At 40.6% G+C, this 19,377-nt stretch overlaps 1 protein-coding gene across 3 annotated transcripts in view; it reads left to right on the plus strand.

Annotated features, from left to right (window-relative positions):
- The first annotated feature begins 1,678 nt into the window (after window positions 1–1,678).
- Window positions 1,679–19,377, plus strand: part of Suclg1 (succinate-CoA ligase GDP/ADP-forming subunit alpha) — a 44,090-nt gene continuing 26,391 nt past the window's right edge. Inside the window, exons 1-3 of one of the 3 annotated variants that reach the window (XM_045153058.1) lie at window positions 1,865–1,951; window positions 6,646–6,828; window positions 8,482–8,585. In XM_045153058.1, the coding sequence (XP_045008993.1) occupies window positions 6,774–6,828; window positions 8,482–8,585 (159 nt within the window). In that variant the 5' untranslated portion in view covers window positions 1,865–1,951; window positions 6,646–6,773. Of the gene's footprint in view, window positions 1,749–1,833; window positions 1,952–6,645; window positions 6,829–8,481; window positions 8,586–19,377 lie in introns of those variants that run through there. The other 2 variants (XM_045153059.1, XM_004660534.3) reach the window with 2 other exon arrangements.

A 19,377-nucleotide genomic window follows, 5' to 3' on the forward strand; every position in this document is an offset into this window, starting at 1 on the left:
TCAGGAGGCAGAGGTAGGAGGATGACTATGAGTTCAAGGTCACCCTGAGACTACATAGTGAATTCCAGGTCAGCCTGGGCTAGAGAGACCCTACCTTGAAAAATCAAACAAACAAACAAAAAAACCCCCACCAACAGCAAAAAAACAAAGTCTTCAAGGGCTGGAGAGATGGCTTAGCAGTTAAGGTGCTTGCCTGCAAAGCCTAAGGATTCAGGTTCAGTTCCCCAGTACCCACGTAAAGCCAGATGCCCAAATTGGCACATACATCTGAAGTCTGTTTGCAGTGGCTGGAGTCCCTGGTGTGCCCATTCTCTCTGTCTCTTCCTCTCTCTCACCCCTTCTCAAATAAATAATAAAATTATATATATATATATACACATACACACACATACATACATATATATATATTTTTTGTTGTTGTTGTTGTAGTTGTTGTTGTTGTTTTTGAGGTAGGGTCTCACTCTAGCCCAGGCTGACCTGGAATTCACTATGTAGTCTTAGGATGGCCTCGAACTCACGGTGATCCTTCTACCTCTTCCTCCCGAGTGCTGGGATTAAAGGCATGTGCCACCACGCCCGCTCAAAATAAAATATTTTTAAAAAATGTCTTCAAATTGGAGACCACTGATACTATTTAGCTCTAGCACAACTACAAGACCCACCAGATGAGGGAGGAATTTGTTTGCATTAATGTCCAGCCTGGGCTGGAGAGACAGCTTAGCGGTTAAGCGCTTGCCTGTGAAGCCTAAGGACCCGGGTTGGAGGCTCCATTCCCCAGGACCTCATGTTAGCCGGATGCACAAAGGAGCCCACAAGTCTGGAGTTCGTTTGCAGTGGCTGGAAGCCCAGGCATGCCCATTCTCTCTCTCTCTCTCTCTATCTGCCTCTTTCTCTCTCTCTGTCACTCTCAAATAAATAAGAACGAACAAAAAAAATTAAATAAAAATAATGTCCAGCCTGAGACTGACACGGTGTAAGTCAGAGAAGAAATATTGTGCAATTTCTGGGCAATTCTAAATATCTTATCACTTAACTTGGTCAGATTGTAGCCATGGCCTTAGTAAACTGGTACAATAATTTTATTAATGGTAAATGATAAGGAACATGGTTGTAGAGGTTTTAGACATGCTAGCGTATTACCCCTTGTTTATCTTAATCCGATATGCTGAGGTTTCTTCTAAAGCTCTTACAGGTTTTGTCCAAACAGGGGACAAAAACAACATCTGATTTTAAATTCCATTCCTTGGAATTCCCAGGGAAGAGGCACTCATACTCTCAATACTAGGGCAAAGGAGCATGGCTGTCTGTTTAAACTAAAGATTGGCATTTCAGGTAACTATCAGTAAGGGAACCTGTGGTCTTTTTCGCCAGCGTGGTCTTTGCCTGAACAGTTGAGTCGTTGTTATCAGAGGCAATCCTTACTGAGGAGGCGCGAGAGGTTTTAGCCCATCCACAAGTCAGTCTGGGAACATCGGGGTGCAGCGCCCTGGCCTGGGACACAGCTTTACTTTTTGCACCCCACTTCTAGTACCTTCGCTCCAACCAAGCTCCCTCCTCGGAGCCAAAAACTACATTTCCCACAACGCCACGCGCCGACCGGGCCTCGCACGGGGTTTCCCCTGAGCTGCCGTGGCAAGGAAGGTTAAACAAACTCACATTTCCCGGAGGAGCTTAGCCACTATCTGCTTTTTTAATGGGACGTTTCTTTGTTTTCTCCACTTGCGATTCCTCACTGTTCGGAACAGCAGGTCGGTGGAGAGCAGTTTGCTCAGGCGGCCTCCGTGGCCGCCGCAGTCCGCGTGCCTCGGCCCCCGGCCAGGTCCCCGGGGCCTGGAGTGTCATTGGGGGATGACCGCAGCCCTCGCTGCAGCCGCCGCCGCCGCCAGCGCCGCCATGGTCTCCGGCAGCCGCGGCCTGTCCGCCGCCCGCCTCCTGTCGCGCACCTTCCTCCGTGAGTCGGGCCGGGACGCTGTCTTGCTAGCCTCCGCCGGCTCCCGGGCCCACCGGGCCCCGCGTCCTGCCCCAGGCCGCGTTGGAGCCTCTCTGGGCGGGGGATCCTGACCCCCGACTGCGAGCCCTCCGCGGTGGACGGAGCTCGGCTGACCTTGTCCGCGGACAGCTGGATGTCCAGGGGAAGTGGGGCAGCCCTGCAGTCTCGGTGGCGGGTGGGGGTGTCGTGCACACTGGCCCTTACTTGGAGCGGGTGGGGGGCGGTGAGGAGGTCCGGGATGGCCTCTGCAGCGGGGAGAGGCCGGGCTTGAAGTGTTGGGGTAGTACTTTGCGGGAAGAGGCTGTGCCTTGTGCAGGAGGAGTCTGCGCTTGGCATTGTCCGTTCTGTGGATTGTCGGGTCAACAGAAAGGCGGTTGCTCCATCCAGAGTCAGCGAGGCTCTGCGGACTCTTAGGGTTAGCAGGCAATTGAACGACCTTATTCGTACTATCTCCACCAGGTGGTACGAACACATCCGTTTCTGAAAACTTAGTACCCAAGCTTGCCGGTCTTTCAGTTATGCTGACTTAACATTCTCATCCCGTTCAAAGTCTTTCTGCACTAGGTACATTATAGTAGGACAAAATCTTCTGTCATATCAGGGGTTGAAGTTTACTCCTTTCAGAATCTCTGTAGTAACCCAGACCCATTTTTTTAAATTGGTATCTTAAGGAATGCTTCAGATCACAAGGAAACACCACCATAGTTTAATGAATCACAGACATCGTCGCTTGTACCGTGCACCACTGTTTTGCCCATCATTAACAGCGGAAGTGAATGTTATATAAAACTGACAAGCCATTGGCTGTCAGATACATGCCGATTTAAGTGATGTGCAAAAGTGAAAAGATGATGTGTAGGCTGGTATGGGCTCACTGTGCAGAATAAGGGAGTCCGTGCTTGTGTAGTGGACGTTCAAGTGAAGTCAGTTCCTTCCTCTGTTCCTTGTTTCTGCTTGTCATCTGATTTTGCTTCTTTCAAATACTGCATGAAACTTCTTTCCTTTCTTGATTTCATCCTGAAAATGGGCAGTGAGGAATGCGCACACCACAGCTACACGTAGTTACCAAATCGCTCCAGGACAAAGGTCCGTCCAGATAACTTTGCCAAATAGGAAAGAGTTGAGTTTTTTTGGGAAAGTTTTAGGCAATTCTTATTGAATAACTTAAAGGACACTTGAGCAGCTGTTAGAAAAGAAAAAAGGATTAATTATACCAGTAATCATCTTGGTGGTAGAGTTTGAGCACCAGTGTGTTGACTATGGACTTAAGCCAGCTTAATCAGAATAAGTTGTTGATTAAAATGTGGAAGGTTAGCCAGAGTGGTAGGAAAGCTGGGCAGAGTGGCCCACCCACTTTCTCTGCTGAGGTCTTGCTGGTCCAAGGTTCTGAAAGATCCTATCCTGTAGTAGATTTGCTGTCTTAATGAAAGTACCCAGAGAAGAAAGGGAGAGTGTCTAAAAGATCTGGTTACTTAGTTCACTTTTAGCAATACTTAACGATATTCATCACATAGAACTGAAGTCTTTCATGTAGGCTTCAAGACCAATGCCTTACAGAGATTATTCTGTTGAGCTTTCTGTTGCTGGAGTCTTCTTGAATTATCTAAGTCTTGTGACTAACATGTTACTAAAGTTCTGAGAAGTCTAAAGTCTAAATCAATCTATCTTCTACATTACATCTGGCATTAGAGATGATGTTTAATATATTAAAAACCTTTCAGTTGGTGAATGTTGAAGCCATCTTCCACTTGCCACTGTTCTAAGCTTATTTTCACTTCCATAAGGAAAACAGCAAGCTACAACACTATCTTGCAAACTTTTTTTTTTTTTTTTTTTTTAAGGTTGTCTCATTATGTAGGCTCTGGGATTAGAAGAACTGTAGAAATGCTGGGAAATTTTATCCCTGTTGTTCCCTTAAGTTTCACTTGATGGTACATTATTTGCTTAGGTAATGTGTTGATTCGAGTTTAAAAAAAGGCATTCACAAGTGCCTTCCAGAGTTGTGTTGCAGGGGTGGCTTAGAATGTGTAGGAATTCCCAAGCTGCCCTCTAATCCACAGTTGAGAGGAAATAAAATAAAAAAAGAGAAGTATTTCTTCCATGATAATATTTAAGAATTTTATGAGCACTTCTGAGATTGAAATGATGAGGTTATTAAAAGAAATATTAAATATTGTAAGGTCTTTAAAAAGATATCAGGACTTTCTATAAATCAAACCTTTTAGGATAAATAGGGAATAAAAACAAGTATTTTACTAACCTTAGAATTATAAACAAGCCAAGTGTCACAGTGAGTCCTGGAACCCATGTTGTATGTGTCCTGGAACTTTTCATGTTGTGCAGTGTCCTTATGATAGCTTGAACCTCTTGTTAAGAAGATGATTCACTTCCCTGTCCAAAGGTTCCACTTGCTTTTTTCATGTCTTTAACAGGTTATACAGGCTGGTTTTTTTTTTTTTTTATACTTGAGCATTTAAAAGTGTAATTTGGAAAGGGAGATGTTTGAATAGCAATATTTCTGATTGTAGTATCTGTTGCTATTTGCATCTTATAATCAAATCATATTTCAGAAATTTAAAGTAGTCTTTATCCAAAGGTACCAATGTAGCTATGAGTTATTTATTTGAATTCCTGACTTTATAGACATATTAAGGATGTTGTTATAGACATGTTGCTGGCATGAACATCTAAACCAGGTACAGTTTAGGGGAGGAAAGAGTGTTTCAAGCTTACAGATCCAGGGGAAGTTCCATAGGTGGCAGATGAAGCTGGCCCCCATCACAGATCCAAGCAAAGAGAAAAAATTTTGCAGTAGCTTGTGCACATGCACTTGCGTGCGTGCGTACCCCCCCCCCAAAAAAAAAATAAAAAGAAGCAGCAAGCACAAACTGGCAGCAAATAGCAGGGACCAAGGCAGAGCTTAGACCTCTGCCTACTTTTTGGCTGGAATTCAGATCTACCTCCAGTACACTTGGAGCTGGACTCCAGGATCCATCCCCAGTGACACCTCTTCCAGCCAGGTGGCTGGAGAGAAGCTTTAATAAAACACCTGAGTCTATAAGAGATACATTCAAACTCCCACAGTTGTTTAAAAGTAATTTCTTTCAACTATAGGAAAATAATTTCATTTCACCGAAAGGTAGGCATCTTGTTGCCTTAGACCCACTTTTTTTTTCATAACATTTCTAAAATTGAAATCTGTCTCTTAATTGGTGATACCTTACAAAAATTGGCAATACTTTTTCTGTTCCTATTAGTAGTTCTTTTAAACACCTGTGGTGTTTTAGAGATGATGGAATGTGGTTCTTAAAATCAACCAAGTTATTATTAAATATATTGTAAATATTAAGTGAATATATAATTTTGCCTTTAAATAGTTCGTTGGGCTTTGGGAGTCAGTGGCTACTGAGGTACTCTCACATATTGTAAGCTGCAATACATGTGGACCACAATAGCCTGTGTGTTACATATACATAACACACATGGTCAGTGTTATGGCTTGTGTATGTTTGGGTTTCCCTCAAGAGTTCATGTGCTGGGAGCTTGGTTCCAGTGTGGTAATGTGGTGAAGAGGTGGAGCCTAAGGGAAAGTAGATAGGTCATTGAGGTCACCACACCTAGAAGAGATTAATGTTGATCTTTCAGAGTCAGTTCTCACAGGAGTAAGTTGTTATAAAATAAAGCTACCCCATGCACTTGGCCCATTCTGCATGGTGTCACGCTGCCATGTTTTACTACAGTCAAAGGTGTTCTCACCAGAGGTTGAACAGATGAGGCTACCTAATTTTGGACTTTCAAGCCTCCAAAACTGAACTAAACAAACACTTCTTTGTAAGGAGTTCGCCTTGGTTATTTTATCAGCAGAAAATAGGCTAATACAGGTAATAGGTATACATTTGGTAAATTTGTGAATATATGTATAGATAAGTGAGTGGCAGGGACAGAGTTTTAAGAAGTGATTTGAAGTATTTTCATGAACAGTGTCTTGGGTTATTGGTTGGGGCATGATACTAATCATGGAACAAATGATCTTAGGTCATATATTACAGCATTACTCACACAGCCATTTTATAATGGTTTAGTTGTTATCTGTGGGTCGGAGACTCCTTAAGTGTCTGACTGATGCAGATCTATCACCTCTGTAGAAAGCACATCTTTCTCAGGTGACTTGGTCCCTTTCCTTTAGCATCTTTATTTCAGTTTGCTTTTCATTTAACGATAGCTCTGTTATAGTACTGGCAGCTTCATGTGAGTAGGCACCAGTCTTCTTCACTCACAAATCCATAGCATTTTGCCACATGGCCCCTGACAGTGAGCATCTCACAGCAGTTTAATCTGTTAGTTCTGCATCCATTATAATGATGATAAAATAGCAATTAGTGATAGCACTTACTGCACTGTGGGCACTGTTTTACCTGCTCCGTATAACATATTTACTTCCCACATTGGCCAGTGAGGTACATATTACATTTTGACAGTGAGACTGTACCTTTAGAAATGCTTCCTGTACCTAAAACTTTACTTGTGAATGCTGCACATTACATGGAGCCATGGGTTAGTGTATTTGTATATAGAATGTGCATGAGGATGTATATGAAACATTTGTGGTTGGACTTACTTGATTGTAAAATACAAACTGTGTTTTCTCTTTTTAGGAAAAGATTTACCTTTTTGCTCATGTAGGATTTTGGGAATGTACCAGGCACTTTGACACCCAGTCTACAGGCATCACCTCATATTAACATCACAGCCTCCTCGTGGGCAGCTGTTATTCCATTTACAGATGGGAAGACTTAAGGCTAAGGGAGATCAAAAGATATGCCTGGGTCACATCACTGGTGAGCAGCAGGGCCTAGACACAAGCCCAGGCATGCCTGGATCCTGAGACAGTGTTCTCAGCTGCTCCTGGGAACAGGACCAAGGTTATGCTGACCACTTTGTGAGAACTGGAAGAAAGGTGATGTGTGCACATCTGCTGGAGGTGGCCCAGGATGTGGGCCCAGTAGCCCTCAACAGTATATCCCTGCTGGCCAACTTGAGGCCTTCCTGTTGGCCTAATGTTTAACTTAGAATGCTCATTTTCTCATTGTCAGTAAAATTCAACATCTCATTATAAGTTGATTTGCCATTGTCTTCAGTTGTGTTTATTTATAGCCTTTGCCAGTATGTCTTCTAGCTTGGAGCAAAGATGGTCTTTGAGTGGCAGCCTTGGACTCTACTGCATAGTGCAGTGGACAGTCCGTCAGACCTTAACTCCCTGTTGGTGTCCTCTGTCTCAGGGAAGGTGCTTAGATGTGCCCACTGTGCTGTCCTCTGGGACTCGGATACAGAGCGCCCTCATGGTCAGCATGGTCTGGTCGAGGAGTGTAGCAGTCTGCTAGCCAGCAGCTCTGTGTACACACAGCACTTCTCTCTAAGATGGCCAAGGTGAAATGTGGGCCTTTCTCTTGCCTGGTGCATCTGTCAGGTCTCCAGCTACATCTTCAGGTGCTCCTTCAGTTGTATCTGAGGTCAGAAGACTGGGAGAAATCACAGGGTGGGGCAGATTGTAGAGAACATGCGAGGCATCTAGCTTCCTTGGGCTACTCTGTGGGTTAAAAGTCTGGCTACTTTGAAGAGGCTGGGGATAGGCCATAAAAACGGCAGGCTTATGGCTTTAATAGAGGTTTAGAATGACAGAGTTGTATGTCACGTGCTGTTCTTCTTCCAGCTGATTTTTGAGGTAGGTATTGGTTACAGAAACTATGATGATTTCTGTCTCCCTTGGAGTAGGTGCCAAACAGAGGTTAGGTAATTTTTTCTTCAAATTTTTCCCTGTCATCTACTTGGTCATTCATTCATTTATCCGTTTTCTTTTCCCTGCCCTTTTTGAATATGTAAACACTTGAATTGTACACTAGAAGAGATCAAATTAAGTGATTTTGGATGGTATTTTAGAGAAATGTGTCCAGTGACTTCACTTTCCTATGTTCTTATCGAGGAATGGGTTGCAGAGTAGTTCTTACTCATACCCCTTGACAAGTGCCTCTTTGCTCACCTCTGTTTTACAGGTAGGAGGCTTAAAAAAGTTGATTTTTTATGGTCTATTATCTATGCTTATGGAAGCTGTCAATAAAAATTTTTTAAAAATATCAAGTTAATTGAGCACCATGTATGGCTGCACAGCAAACATTCCTAATTTTCAGTCCCTGAGTTTGAGCCTCAGAGGAAGGAAAATGGTGAACTTGAGCTTTTCTTTCTCAGACCAGAAAAAGCTACAAGATTGTGATTCTCAGCAAAGAGAAGATCCTGAAGAGTAGAGTTTTTTCTTTCTTTTTTTTTCTAATTTATTTCTGTGGTCTCTGTGTCTCATTTAGAAAGTGACAATTCATTTTGCCATGATCACAGTACAGTTCTTACACTGGAAAATTTTTCTATTTTTTTCAACCAAGTTGAATTCATGGTTCACAAATCTGGAGAAATTCTCATGTCATGTTTTCTTTTCTTCTCAGTGCAACAGAATGGAATTCGGCATTCATCTTATGTAGCTTCTCGGAAAAATCTCTACGTTGATAAAAATACGAAGGTTATTTGCCAGGGTTTCACTGGTAAACAGGTATGTGCATCTAGATTTTTATTTAAAGTGTACACTAATGTCATAGAACTTTTTTCTGCCTTTAATATTATGAAAGTAATAATGCATTATCAGTACAGAAAAATGTATGGAAGGGGGCTTGGCTTATGGGAAGGAGGTAGGTGCTATAGTCAGCATTTAAATGCATTTAAATTTACCTTGAAAATGTGTCGGAGTGACTATGTTGGAGACTGTCCCACTGTCTTCCACACTGAGACAAGTCACTGTTTCTTTGTACTAGATGAAGGACATCTAGGCTGATTCCATTTCCTAGCTATTGTGAATAGAGCAGCACTAAACATTGCTGTGCAAAGAAAAAAAAATACTTGTGTCCAGGTCTTATATAAGAGACAGTTATTGTTAAACATGAGACACTCAGTGTGGAGAATGCTCAAACAGAGAGGCTCGTGAGTGTGGCAGGTAGAGGAACCAGCACAGTGACTTTTCCTGTCTTATACCTTCTCTGATGCGAGTGGTCTCTGAAGAAACCAGCAGGCAAAATTGCATTAGGTATTTCAGTTTTTTAATATTATTTATTTAAGAGAGGAGAGAAATGTGGTGAGGGGGAGAATGGCTGGAGGGGAAAGAATGGCCATGCCAGGGCCTCCTGCCACTGCAAAGGAACACCAGATGCATGTGCCACTTTGTGCATCTGCCTTTATAAGAGTACTGGGGAATGAAACCCAGGTCATCAGGCTTTGTAAACAAGGGTCTTTTACCAATGAGCCCTCTTCCCAGCCCTTATTACGTTGATTTATACATTTTTCCTCTTCCTATTTATGTCATAAAATGCACATAAGTTTATAGCTGTGATTAGATTTTATAACAAAGCTGTGACAGAATCTCCTTTATCCCATTCTTTTCACTGAAAATCCTTCTGTTATATTGGCATGTATATTGCATTTAATTTTCAATTTTTTAAAACTTTTTATTGACAGCTTCCATACTTAGAAAAAATAAACCATGATAATTCCCTCCCCCACTTTACCCTTTACAAATCTACATTACATCATATCCTCTCCCTCTCTCCATTTGTCTCCCTTTTATTTTGATGTCATCATCTTTTCCCCCTATTATGAGGGTCTTATGAAAATAGTGCTAGGCACTGTGAGGTCATGGATATCAAGGCCAGTTTCTGTCTGATTGATTGCATTGTAAGCAATCCTACCCTTCCTTTTTCTTACGTTCTTTCCCCCACGTCTCCCGCAATGAAACCTGGGCCTTGCGAGGGTGTGAAAGAGGTGTTTTAGTGCTAAACATTGCTCCATCATGTCTTCTCAGCACTATGGTACCTTTTGGGTCATTCCAGTGGTCATTGCCATCTGAAAAGAGAAGCTTCTTTAACCAAAAGTGAGAGTAGCATTAATATATGGGTAGGAATATTGAGTAAAGTGCTTATAGGGCAGTTTGGTGAGTAAAATACATGCATTTAGCCAGACAAGAGCAGGTCTTACACTCCTAATGCTCATGACCCCCCCCACCATAGGCTTTTGATTAGGTTTTCAGTACCAGGCATGTATTCCCTCCCATAGAGCAGGTCTCCAATCCAATTAGAGAGCATTTGGTTTTCCCCATAACAGACATGCCACTATTGCACCCATTCAGTCATTTCGCTTAGCTGGCCAAACCAGTGCCCACTGCTTTCACCACTGATGGCTTCTGTCTCCCATAAGGCTGCATGCAGTGTAGCTTTTTCCAGCTTTCAGTCAGCTAGTCTATGAGGAGAAGATGTTCAGCTCAGCCCCAGTTAGATTTCTTGGTTACCTTGCAACCCAGGCATGTAGAGTCTTTAGCAATAGGGTTTTATCATCTACTCCTGGTGGGAAATGAAGAGCCTTGGAAATAGTCTGTAATACTTTGGGGGCATCAAGAACTTCCCTGGCCAATAACTCACTGGAAGACATCCCATCCCTGGCACCGAAATTTTACTAGTCTATGGCTTCTGGGCATGCCATTAACCCAGTACATAGGTTATCATGTGGCTTACTTACAATATCCTGGATTTTGATTACCCCTCCTCCCACATTCCTTTTACTCAATCTCTTTCCCTGACCTTACTTAGACCATTCCACCCACAGTAATCTGTTTGTGTACTTATATAAGGTACCATTCCCTTAAGTCTACTCCTCTCCTCCCTCCCTTATAGCCCTTTTCTAGCTTACTGGCCTGTGCTATCGATTTTCACTCCAACTCACACACAGGTCTGAACACTTGTAACTAGGATCCACATATGAGAGAAAATGTGCAATGTTTGGCTTTGTGGGCCTGAGTTACCTGACTTAGTATAATTCTATCCAGATCCAACCATTTCCCTGCAAATTTCATTTTTCTTTACCGCTGAATAGAACTCTGTTGTGTAAATGTACCACATCTTTATTTTCCATTCATCTGTTGAAGGACATCTAGGCTGATTCCATTTCCTAGCTATTGTGAATAGAGCAGCAATAAACATTGCTGTGCAAGTATTTCTACAGTAGTAAGAAAAGTCCTTAGGATGTATGCCTAGGAGTGTTATAGCTGGGTCATATGGCAAATCTATTTTTAGCTGTCTTAGGAACCTCCACAGTGATTTCCACAATGGCTATACCAGACTACATTCCCACCAACAGTATAGAAGGGTTCCCCTTTTTCCACATCCTTGCAAACATTTATTGTCATTTGTTTTCTTGATGATAGCCAGTTTGACAGGAGTGAGATGGAATTTCAACATAGTTTTAATTTGCATTTCTCTGATGGCTAAGGATATAGGACACCTTTTTAGGTGTTTATATGCCATCTGTATTTCTTCTTTTGAAAATTCTCTACTTAGTTCCATAGCCCATCTTTTGAAGGGATTGTTTTATTTCTTATTGTTTAGTTTTTTGAATTCTGTATATATTTTGGATATTAATCCTCTGTCAGGTGTATACTGGTAAAGATTTTGTCCCATTCTGTAGGTTGTCTTCTTTGCTCTATTCACAGTGTCCTTTGCTGTACAAAAGCTTTGTAATTCTATGAGATCCCAGTGGTTTATTAGTGGTTTTATTTCCTGAGCAACTGGGGATATATTCAGAAAGTCATTGCCTGTGCCAGTATGTTGAAGGATTTCCCCTACTTTTTCCTCTAGCAGTTTCTCAGTTTCAGGTCTGATATTAAGGTAACTGATTCATTTGGACTTGATTCTTATGCAAGGAGAAGAACAAGGATCTATTTTCATCCTTCTACATACAGATACTCAGTTTTCCCAGTACCACTTGTTGAAGAGGTTGTCTTTTCTCTAATGATTTTATTTTGGGGGGGTGTTGAAAATCAGATGGCTGTAGCTGCCTGGATTAACACCTGGGTCCTCTGATCTATTCCATTGATCTATATGTCTATCTTTGTGCCAGTATCATACTGTTTTTTGTTACTATGGCTTTGCAATATAGTTTAAAATCAGATATGGTCACACAGGCAGCCTTATTTCAAAATTGTTTTGGCTATTTGAGGTTTTTTGTGCTCCCAAATGAATTTTAGGATTGTTTTTACTCTTTTTTTGGTGAAGAATGCCATTGGAATTTTAATGGGGATTGCATTAAATGTGTAGATTGCTTTTGGTAAGATTGACATTTTCACAATATTGATTCTTCCAATCCAAGAACAAGGGATGTCTTTCCATTTCCTTGTGTCTTCTGCAGTTTCTCAGTTGAGTGTTTTAATATTTTCATTGTAGAGCTCCTTTACTTCATTGGTTAGATTTATTCCAAGGTACTTAATTTTTTTGAGGAAGTGTTGAATGGGAGTGATTCCTGGATGTCATCCTCTGCATGTTTGTTGTTAGTATAAAGAAAAGTCTCTGATTTCTGTGTATTTATTTTGTATCCTGCTACATTGCTAGAATTTTTAAATATTTTATTTTTATTTATTTATTTGACAGAGAAAGAAGGGGGGGAGAGAGAGGGAGGGAGGGAAGGGAGAGAGGAAGGGAGGGAGAATGAGTGTGCCAGGGCCTCCATCCACTGCATACAAGCTCCAGATGTGTGCACCCCCTTGTGCATCTGGCTAACGTGGGTCCTGGGGAATAGAACCTGGGTCCTTTGGCTTTGCAGGCAAATGCCTTAACTGCTAAACCATCCCTCCAGCTCCATTGCTAGAACTTTTTATCAGCTCTAATAGTTTCCTGGTAGAGTCTTTAGGGTCTTATATGTATAGAATCATATCATCTGCAAATAATGATAATTTGATCTCTTCCTTTCCCATTTGTATCATCTTTTATTCTTGTCTCTTCTTTTATTGCTATAGCCAAGACTTCAGGTACTATGTTAAATAAGAGTGGAGACAGTGGACACCGTTGTCTTGTTTCTGATTTTAGTGGAAAAACTTCAAGTTTTTCCCCATTTAGTATTATGTTGGCTGTTGGTTTGTCAAGAATAGTCTTTATTATGTTGAGATATGTTCCTTCTCTTCCCAGTTTCTTAGAACTTTTACCAGGAAGGGATGTTGGATTTTGTCAAATGCTTTTTCTGCATCTGTTGAGATGATCATTTGATTTTTGTCCATTAGTTCATTTATGTAGTGTATTATATTTATTGATTTATATATGTTTAACTATCCCTGCATCTCTTGAATCCTACTTGGTCAGAGTGAATGATCTTTTTGATATATTCTTTTTTTTTTTTTAATTTTTATTAACATTTTCCATGATTATAAAATATATCCCATGGTAATTCCCTCCCTCCCCACCCCCACACTTTCCCGTTTGAAATTCCATTCTCCATCATATTACCTCCCCATTACATTCATTGTAATTACATATATACAATATCAACCTATGAAGTATCCTCCTCCCTTCCTTTCTCCACCCTTTATGTCTCCTTTTCAACTTACTGGCCTCTGCTACTAAGTATTTTCATTTTCACGCAGAAGCCCAGTCATCTGTAGCTAGGATCCACATATGAGAGAGAACACGTGGCGCTTGGCTTTCTGGGCCTGGGTTACCTGACTTAGTATAATACTTTCCAGGTCCATCCATTTTTCTGCAAATTTCATAACTTCATTTTTCTTTACCGCTGAGTAGAACTCCATTGTATAAATGTACCACATCTTCATTATCCACTCATCTGTTGAGGGACATCTAGGCTGGTTCCATTTCCCAGCTATTATAAATTGAGCAGCAATAAACATGGTCGAGCATGTACTTCTAAGGAAATGAGATGAGTCCTTTGGATATATGCCTAGGAGCGCTATAGCTGGGTCATATGGTAGATCAATCTCTAGCTGCTTTAGGAACCTCCACACTGTTTTCCACAATGGCTGGACCAGATTGCATTCCCACCAGCAGTGCAGAAGGGTTCCTTTTTTTCCACATCCCTGCCAACATTTATGATCATTTGTTTTCATGATGGTGGCCAATCTGACAGGAGTGAGATGGAATCTCAATGTAGTTTTAATCTGCATTTTCCTGATGACTAGTGACGTAGAACATTTTTTTAGATGCTTATATGCCATTCGTATTTCTTCCTTTGAGAACTCTCTATTTAGCTCCATAGCCCATTTTTTGATTGGCTTGTTTGATTCCTTATTATTTAACTTTTTGAGTTCTTTGTATATCCTAGATATTAATCCTCTATCAGATATATAGCTGGCGAAGATTTTTTCCCATTCTGTAGGTTGCCTCTTTGCTTTTTTCACTGTGTCCTTTGCGGTGCAAAATCTTTGTAATTTCATTAGGTCCCAGTGGTTAATCTGTGGTTTTATTGCCTGAGCAATTGGGGTTGTATTCAGAAAGTCTTTGCCAAGACCAATATGTTGAAGGGTTTCCCCTACTTTTTCCTCTAGCAGTTTCAAAGTTTCCGGTCTGATGTTAAGGTCTTTAATCCATTTGGACTTAATTCTTGTGCATGGCGAGAGAGAAGAATCTATTTTCATCCTTCTGCAGATATTTATCCAGTTTTCAAAACACCATTTGCTGAAGAGGCTGTCTCTTCTCCAATGAGTATTTTTGGCATTTTTATCGAATATCAGGTGGCTATAGCTACTTGGGCTTACATCTGGGTCCTCTATTCTGTTCCACTGATCTACATGTCTGTTTTTGTGCCAGTACCATGCTGTTTTTGTTACTATGGCTCTGTAGTATAGGTTAAAATCAGGTATGGTGATACCACCAGCCTCTTTTTTGTTGCTCAGTATTATTTTAGATATTTGAGGTTTTTTGTGATTCCAAATGAATTTTTGGATTGTTTTTTCTATTTCCATGAAGAAAGCCTTTGGAATTTTGATAGGGATTGCATTAAATGTGTAGATTGCTTTAGGTAAGATTGCCATTTTCACGATATTGATTCTTCCAATCCAGGAACAAGGGATGTTTCTCCACTTTCTAGTGTCTTCTGCAATTTCTCTCTTGAGTGTTTTAAAGTTCTCATTGTATAGATTCTTTACTTCCTTGGTTAGGTTTATTCCAAGGTATTTTATTTTTTTTGATGCAATTGTGAATGGGAGTGATTCTCTGATTTCATCCTCTGTGTGTTTGTTGTTAGCATATATGAAGGCTACTGATTTCTGTGTATTTATTTTGTATCCTGCTACATGGCTGTAGGTTTTGATCAGCTCTAACAGTTTGCTAGTAGAGTCTTTAGGGTCCTTTATGTATAGAATCATGTCATCTGCAAATAATGATAACTTGATTTCTTCCTTTCCAATTTGTATCCCTTTTATGTGTGTCTCTTGCCTTATTGCTATGGCAAAGACTTCCAAAACTATATTAAATAAAAGTGGGGACAGTGGACACCCTTGTCTTGTTCCTGATTTTAGTGGAAAAGCTTCCAGTTTTTCCCCATTTAGTAATATGTTGGCTGTAGGCTTGTCATAAATAGCCTTTATTATATTGAGATATGTTCCTTCTATTCCCAGTCTCTGTAGGACTTTTATCATGAAGGGATGTTGGATTTTGTCAAATGCTTTCTCTGCATCTAATGAGATGATCATGTGATTTTTGTCCTTCAACCCGTTTATGTAATGTATTACATTTATAGATTTACGTATGTTGAGCCATCCCTGCATCTCTGGGATAAAGCCTACTTGGTCAGGGTGAATGATCTTTTTGATATACTCTTGTATTCTGTTTGCCAATATTTTGTTGAGAATTTTTGCATCTATGTTCATGAGGGAGATTGGTCTGTAATTTTCTTTTTTTGTTCTATCTTTGCCTGGTTTTGGTATCAGGGTGATGCTGGCCTCATAGAAGGAGTTTGGTAGAATTCCTTCTTTTTCTATTTCCTGGAAAAGCTTAAGAAGCAATGGTGTTAGCTCTTCCTTAAAAGTCTGGTAAAATTCAGCAGTGAATCCATCCGGGCCTGGGCTTTTTTTAGTTGGGAGATTATTGATAACTGTTCGGATCTCCATGTTTGTTATAGGTCTATTTAAGTGATTAATCTCATTTTGATTTAATTTAGGTAGGTCATATAGATCAAGGAAATCATCCATTTCTTTCAGATTTTCATACTTTGTGGAGTATATGCTTTTATAGTATGTCCCTATGATTTTTTGAATTTCTCTGGAATCTGTTGTGATGTTACCTTGTTCATCTCTGATTTTATTAATTTGTGTCTCTTCTCTCTTTCTTTTGGTCAGATTTGCTAAGGGTTTATCAATCTTGTTTATCCTTTCAAAGAACCAACTCTTTGTTTCATTAATTCTTTGGATTGTTCTTTTTGTTTCTATTTCATTAATTTCTGCCCTAATCTTTATTATTTCTTCCCGTCTACTAATTTTTGGTTTGCCTTGTTCTTCTTTTTCCAAGGCTTTAAGGCGAAGCATTAGGTCGTTTACTTGCGACCTTTCTAATTTCTTAATATAGGCACTTAAGGCTATAAATTTACCTCTTAGAACTGCCTTCATTGTGTCCCAGAGATTTTGGTATGTTGTGTTCTCATTATCATTTGACTCTATAAATTTTTTGATTTCCTTTTTGATTTCTTCATTGACCCACTCATCATTTAGTAGTGTATTGTTTAGTCTCCATGATTTTGTGTATGCTCTATAGCCTTTCTTGCTACTGATTTGTAGTTTAATTCCATTGTGGTCAGATAGAATGCAAGGAATTATTTCAATTTTCCTGAATTTGTTAAGATTTGCTTTGTGTCCTAATATATGATCTATCTTAGAGAATGTTCCATGTGCTGCTGAAAAGAATGTATATTCTGCAGCCTTTGGATGAAATGTCCTGTATATATCTGTTAGGTCCATTCCTTCTATGACCTCATTTAGTCCAGATGCCTCTCTGTTTATTCTTTCCCTGGATGACCTGTCAATTGATGAGAGTGGGGTGTTAAAGTCACCCACCACCACTGTGTTTGGTGGTATCTGTGACCTTAGTTCTAATACTGTTTGTTTGACGAATTTGGGAGCCCCCATGTTAGGTGCATATATGTTTAGGATTGTAATGTCCTCCTGTTGGAGTGTGCCCTTAATCAATATAAAGTGACCTTCCTTATCTTTCTTGACTAACGTCGGACTAAAGTCTACCCTGTCTGATATTAGGATAGCAACCCCTGCTTGTTTTCTAGGCCCATTTGCTTGAAACACCGTCTTCCAACCTTTCACCCTAAGGTAATGTCTATCCTGTGTAGAAAGGTGAGTTTCTTGGAGACAACAAATTGTAGGATCCTGCTTTTTAACCCAGTCTGCAAATCTATGTCTTTTCGTTGGGGCATTGAGACCGTTGATATTAAGAGATATTATTGAAAGCTGTGTATTTATGTTTGCCATTTTTGTGTGTGTGTGTGTGTTACTGGTTCTACCTGTGCTCTCTTCTGTTAACTGGTATTTGAGTATAGTTTGTTTTTTCTAGGTTCCTTATATGTGTGATTTTCCTTTTGTTCAGCATGGAGGATTCTCTCAAGTATTTTCTGTAGAGCTGGTTTTGTCTTCAAATACTCTTTTAACCTGCCTTTGTCATGGAATGTCTTTATTTCTCCATCTATTTGAATGGATAACTTTGCAGGATAAAGTAACCTTGGTTGACAGTTGTTATCTTTCAGAACTTGGAATATATCACTCCAAGCCCTTCTGGCTTTAAAAGTTTGTTTTGAATAATCTGCTGTAATTCTGATGGGCTTGCTTTTGTAGGTAACTTGATTTTTCTCTCTAACTGCTTTCAATATTTTTTCTTTGGTTTGTGTGTTTGGAAGTTTGATTATAATATGTCGAGGAGAGGTTCTTTCTGGGTTTTGTCTGGCTGGGGTTCTAAAGGCTTCCTGTAACTGTATTGGCACCTCTTTCCCAATTTTGGGGAAATTTTCCTCTATGATTTTGTTGAAGATGCCTACTATGCCTCTGGAGTGGAGTTCTTCTCCTTCTACTATGCCCTGAATTCTTATATTGGATCTTTTCATAGTGTCCCGATATCTTGAAATTCCCACTCATACTTTTCTACAAGTTTGTCTTTCTCTTTGTTGGACTGCATTAGGTCTGCCACCTGGTCTTCTAGCTTAGATATTCTGTCCTCTCCCTCATCCATCCTACTGGTGAGATTTTCTACAGAGTTTTTTATTTCATTAACTGTGTTCTTCATTGCTAGTAATTCTGACTGGTTTTTCTTTATTATTTCTATTTCCCTATTTATGTCTTGTATTGCCTTCTTTTTTTTAAAATTATTTATTTATTTATTTGAGAGCAACAGACACAGAGAGAAAGACAGATAGAGGGAGAGAGAGAGAATGGGCGCGCCAGGGCTTCCAGCCTCTGCAAATGAACTCCAGACGCGTGCGCCCCCTTGTGCATCTGGCTAACGTGGGACCTGGGGAACCGAGCCTCGAACCAGGGTCCTTAGGCTTCACAGGCAAGAGCTTAACCGCTAAGCCATCTCTCCAGCCTTTGTATTGCCTTCTTTATTTCATTAAATTGGTGTCCTGCCTCTTCTTTGATTCCTTTGATTTCCTCTTTGATTTCCTCTTTGATTTCTTCTTTGATTGTTTTCATGTGTTCTTTGACCTCTTTGAACATATTTATAATTATTCTTTTGAACTCTTTCTCAGGCATTTCCTCTAACTCTTTCTCACTGGAGGACATTTCTGATGCATTAATTCTTTTAGGTGGATTTATATCGTCTTGCTTTTTAGTGTTTCTTGTGTTATAATGTATATATTTTTGCATCTTGGATTAAGTTAATGCTTGGATTTTCTAGCTAGCTGTGTATTCTTAGCTGTATCAATTGATTTGATGTAATATATTTTCAGGGTAGGACCTTAAGGTATTAGGTGTGGCTCTTAAGACTCTCAGAGTATCTACAAAGATGTTCTTAGGGGTTGAGTTTCCCTGCTATAGGAGTATTCAAGCAGGCTGAGTGGAATAAAATACAGGTAGATTCTAAAATTTAACTAAACACTGTACACATTCAATCAAAAACAGCCCCGAGTATGTATGCAAGAGTAGTTATTATAATGACCAGATCCTCTGTAAACAAAGAGGTTTAGATTTCTGGTCTGTTGAGGGATCCAAGTCAGCTTGTGACCAAGTGAGACCCTTCCCTGGTGCAATTCCATTTACCTTGGGTGATTTTGGTCTCAGTCAAGTTGCTGCCTGGGTCGTCGGGCTGCTGTTCTGATTTCTGGAGCTGGGCACTTGCTTTTCCTACGGGGCAAACCGAGCCGCTGCTGCCGCCTCTGCTGCTGCCGTAGCTGCCACCACCGGAGCTACCACCGCTGCTGAAGCTGCCGCTGCCGTGTCCACCACCGCTGCTCTCCCTGAAGCCGCTGCTGCGGGGTCTGCCGCCGCTGCCGCTCCTGGGTCCGCTGCTGCTGGGGCCGCTGGTACCGGT

Source organism: Jaculus jaculus, chromosome 6 (genome assembly GCF_020740685.1).
Source record: "Jaculus jaculus isolate mJacJac1 chromosome 6, mJacJac1.mat.Y.cur, whole genome shotgun sequence".
In the NCBI taxonomy this organism is placed as follows: domain Eukaryota; kingdom Metazoa; phylum Chordata; class Mammalia; order Rodentia; family Dipodidae; genus Jaculus; species Jaculus jaculus.